The sequence below is a fragment of the Bison bison genome, unplaced genomic scaffold (assembly GCF_000754665.1).
Source record: "Bison bison bison isolate TAMUID 2011002044 unplaced genomic scaffold, Bison_UMD1.0 scf7180017864382, whole genome shotgun sequence".
Classification (NCBI taxonomy): domain Eukaryota; kingdom Metazoa; phylum Chordata; class Mammalia; order Artiodactyla; family Bovidae; genus Bison; species Bison bison.
Genome location: NW_011494954.1, coordinates 4,627,603 through 4,632,429, shown reverse-complemented (window position 1 = coordinate 4,632,429; position 4,827 = coordinate 4,627,603). Strand labels below are relative to the sequence as shown.

General features: G+C 40.1%; 1 protein-coding gene across 3 annotated transcripts in view; it reads right to left on the bottom strand.

Annotated features, from left to right (window-relative positions):
• Positions 1-4,827, bottom strand: part of USP33 (ubiquitin specific peptidase 33) — a 59,348-nt gene that overhangs the window by 2,481 nt on the left and 52,040 nt on the right. For all 3 annotated transcript variants that reach the window (XM_010857593.1, XM_010857594.1, XM_010857595.1), the window contains one exon: positions 444-546. In XM_010857593.1, the coding sequence (XP_010855895.1) occupies positions 444-546 (103 nt within the window). The remainder of the gene's footprint in view (positions 1-443; positions 547-4,827) is intronic.

Below are 4,827 nucleotides of genomic sequence, written 5' to 3'. Positions count from 1 at the left end.
ATCTTTCTGGTCTTTTTGCCTTTGTACATGTTTGCCTTTTTAAAGGTTCCAACTATGCATACTATATTATAGCCTTTTTCATATATCAAGAACATCTTATTTTTTAATTATTAAACACTGTTATACAAATAATTTTTAAAGTTCATATAGTATCCCATTGTAACAGATGCACCATAGTTTAACCAATCTTATTGTTGGAAGGATTAAAAAAATGTTTTTAATGTTAAGATTGTAGACTAATTTTTATTTAGTTCCCTTATACTTTCCATGAATATGCTATAATTTGTGAAAGTTTTTAAAAAATTAAAAATAACCAAAATATAAACTAGACTGTATGATCCCTGATCTCTTGTTCAGTAGTTTAATTCCAAATACATATATTCAAAAAACATTTGTCAAGTAAAAAATTTGCAAAGAATTTTGTCTTTCTGTTAAACACTTACCTCCATCTTTACCCTTCACAAAACTTTCCCATTCTCTAAACCATTGCATACTGATGCAATAAAAAGTAGCTGGAGAGTCTTCCTCTTGGAATGCTCTGTTAAGCTACAGAGGAAAAAAAAAAAATCAGTCACTTAAAGTCTAGAACTTTTGTACTACAAAACTTTTGTGTTTTGTAGCAGAATACAACCATTCTACTTCATTATCTGATGAGGCTAATTCCTCATACACAAAGAATGTGATGTACGTTGATGCTGTTATCTTAATAGGACATGTTAACACCTGATAAACATTCAATCAATCCATCTATTGAGTTTTAAGACAAAACCCTAGAGTTATGGAATAATTACAGACTTGCATTTTAAAAAACAGCTTTAAAAAATAAAAGTTTTATTAAAGAATAATCCACCTACTATTAACATAAAGTTCAATGGTTTTCAGTTGTTTATAGTTCTGCAACCACTACTGCAATCCATTAAAACATTTCTGACACCCCAGAAAGTTCCCCTGCACCCGTTCGCAATCAATCACTTCCTCTCAGCCCCAGGAAACCACTGATCTACTCTACCTTTTTATAAAAAGAAGTTTCATATAAATGGAATGAGACATCACATAGTCATTTTTTATCTTCTTTCACTTGGCATAATGTTTCTAAGATTCATCATATGCATGCATCAGTAGCTCTACCTTTTTTATGCTTAGTTGTACTCCATTGTAAGGATATACCACATCTTGTTTATCTATTTGGCACCAGATGGGTATATCAATTATTTCCAGTTTGGGACAACTACGACCAATTCTGCTATGAGCATCTGTGTACACGGTTTTGCAGACTTTAATGATCATTTCTCTGGTGTTGTGTGAAAGTTGCTCAGTCTTATCCAACTCTTTGCAACCCCATGGACGATACATTCCAGGGAATTCTCCAGGCCAGAATACTGGAGTGGGTAGCCTTTCCCCTCTTCAGTGGATCTTCCCAACCCAGGGATCAAACCCAGGTCTCCCACATTGCAGATTCCTTACCAGCTGAGCCACAAGGGAAGCCCCATTTCTCTGGTGTAAATACCTAAGAATGAGACTGCTGAGTCACCTATTGCTGCTGCTGTTCAGTCGCTAAGTTGTGTCCGACTCTTTGTGACCCCATGGAATGTAGCATGTCAGGCTGAGTCCTGTGCTGAGTGGTTGTTTAACCTCTAAAAAACTTTCAAGCTGGTTGTCATTTGGCATGACAAAGAGTTGGTGGCACTCTTTGTTGGGCACACTACATGCCCACCAACAGTGTTTATGAGAATTCTAGTTTTCTACATTTTTGTCAGAACTTGATATTGTCCTCTTGTTTCAGTCATTCTAAAAAGTGTGTAATGTAGCTATAATTTGCATTTTACTAATGACTAATGAGAATGTGTACTTATTCATATGCTTAGTTAACACTCATATATTAAGGATAATGTATATTAAAATATTTTGCTTATTTTCAAACTGGAATATCTGTCTTCTTGAGTTGTATGAATTCTTTACATAACCTGGATATAAGTCCCTTGATGATAAGTGATTTACAAATGCCTAGAACTGGATTTACAAATGCCTAGAACTGGATTTCGGAGAAGGCAGTGGTAACATACTCCAGTACTCTTGCCTGGAAAATCCCATGGACGGAGGAGCCTGGTGGGCTGCAGTCCATGGGGTCGCAAAGAGTCGGACAAGACCGAGCGACTTCACTTTCACTTTTCACTTTCATGCACTGGAGAAGGAAATGGCAACCCATTCTAGTGTTCTTGCCTGGACAATCCCAGGGATAGAGGAGCCTAGTAGCCTGCCGTCTACGGGGTCACACAGAGTTGGACATGACTGAAGTGACTAGCAGCAGCAGGACTGGATTTGGGTCTACCTTCCTAATGTACGTTTCTTCTAGTATCAGCATTGCTGGTCTTACTGATTGTCCCATTAACTGAGATGATATACCATCCCACATTACTCTGACAGTGTAACTAACTTTACATAAAATAAATGAAGAAGTGGGCTCACATCCATAAGATTCACTAACTTTACCATATGTTATTGTTCTTTAGTAGCTAAGTCATTTCCAACTCTTTTGCAACCCCATGGACTGTAGCCCACTAGGCTCCTCTGTCCATGGAATTATCCAAGGAAGAACACAGGAGTGGGTTGTCATTTCCTTCTTCAGGGGATCTTCTCGACCCAGGGATTGAACCTGCGTCACCTGCATTGGCAGGCAGATTCTTTACTACCGACCATCACCTAAAAGTCGCTGGCCTACTGAATACTGTTTTTGTGTCTAGGTGACAAAACACTGTGGGCCTGGTACTGTCCTATATGATGCAGTATATATCCCAAACTGTATAGTCCATGGGGTCACAAACAGTCGGTCAAGACTGAGCAACTTTCACAAAACACCAGAGAAATGATCATTAAAGTCTGCAAAACGCTGTACAAAGGGTTTTCTTAAACATTTGACACAAATGATAAAAACCTAGAAATACTGATATAATACTAGCATCTAATCCTCAGACTCCATCATTTTTCTAAATGATGCAACAATATTGTTTATAGTCAAAGAATCCAGTGAAGAATCACCTATTGGGTGATTACTGGCAGTCCAGTGATTGAGACCCTGCACTTCCATTTCAGGGGGCGTAGGTTTGATCCCTGGTCCAGGAACTAGGATCCCACTTGCTGCATGACCAAAAAAGCACCCCCCAAAAGAGAAAATCCCAAGAATCACCTGCTGCATATAACTTCCCATTTCCTTTCAGTTCAGTTCAGTTGCTCAGTCGTGTCCGAATCTTTGCAACCCCATGAATTGCAGCACGCCAGGCCTCCCTGTCCATCACCAACTCCCGGAGTTCATTCAAATTCAGTCCATCGAGTCGGTGATGCCATCCAGCCATCTCATCCTCTGTCGTCCCTTTCCCCTCCTGCCCCCAATCCCTCCCAGCATCAGAGTCTTTTCCAATGAGTCAACTCTTCACATGAGGTGGTCAAAGTATTGGAGTTTCAGCTTTAGCATCAGTCCTTCCAATGAACACCCAAGACTGATCTCCTTTGGAATGGACTGGTTGGATCTCCTTGCAGTCCAAGGGACTCTCAAGAGTCTTCTCCAACACCACAGTTCAAAAGCATCAATTCTTCGGTGCTCAGCTTTCTTCACAGTCCAACTCTCACATCCATACATGACCACTGGAAAAACCATAGCCTTGATTAGACAGACCTTTGTTGGCAAAGTAATGTCTCTGCTTTTGAATATGCTATCTAGGTTGGTCATAACTTTCCTTCCAAGGAGTAAGTGTCTTTTAATTTCATGACTGCAGTCACCATCTGCAGTGATTTTTGGAGCCCCCCCCCAAAAAAAGTCTGACACTGTTTCCACTGTTTCCCCATCTATTTACCATGAAGTGATGGGACCAGATGCCATGATCTTCGTTTTCTGAATGTTGGCTGAGCTTTAAGCCAACTTTTTCACTCTCCTCTTTCACTTTCATCAAGAGGCTTTTGAGTTCCTCTTCACTTTCTCCCATAAGGGTGGTATCATCTGCATATCAGAAGTTATTGATATTTCTCCCAGCAATCTTGATTTCAGCTTGTGCTTCTCCCAGCCCAGTGTACTCATGATGTACTCTGCAAAGAAGTTAAATAAGCAGGGTGACAATATACAGCCTTGACGTACTCCTTTTCCTATTTGGAACCAGTCTGTTGTTCCATGTCCAGTTCTAACTGTTGCTTCCTGACCTGCATATAGGTTTCTCAAGAGGCAGGTCAGGTGGTCTGGTATTCCCATCTCTTTCAGAATTTTCCACAGTTTATTGTGATCTACACAGTCAAAGGCTTTGGCCTAGTCAATAAAGCAGAAATAGATGCTTTTCTGGAACTCTCTTGCTTTTTCCATGATCCAGCAGATGTTGGCAATTTTATCTCTGGTTCCTCTGCCTTTTCTAAATCCAGCTTGAACATCTGGAAGTTTATGGTTCAAGTACTGTTGAAGCCTGGCTTGAAGAATTTTGAGCATTACTTTACTACCGTGTGAGATGAGTGCAATTGTGCAGTAGTTTGAGCATTCTTTGGCATTGCCTTTCTTTGGGATTGGAATGAAAACTAACCTTTTCCAGTCCTGTGGCCACTGCTGAGTTTTCCAAATTTGCTGGCATATTGAGTGCAGCTCAACTGGAATTCCATCACCTCCACTAGCTTTGTTCGTAGTGATGCTTTCTAAGGCCCACTTGACTTCACGTTCCAGGATGTCTGGCTCTAGGTAAGTGAGCACACCATCGTGATTATCTGGGTCGTGAAGCTCTTTTTTGCACAGTTCTTCTGTGTATTCTTGCCACCTCTTTTTAATATCTTCTGCTTCTGTTAGGTCCCTACCATTTC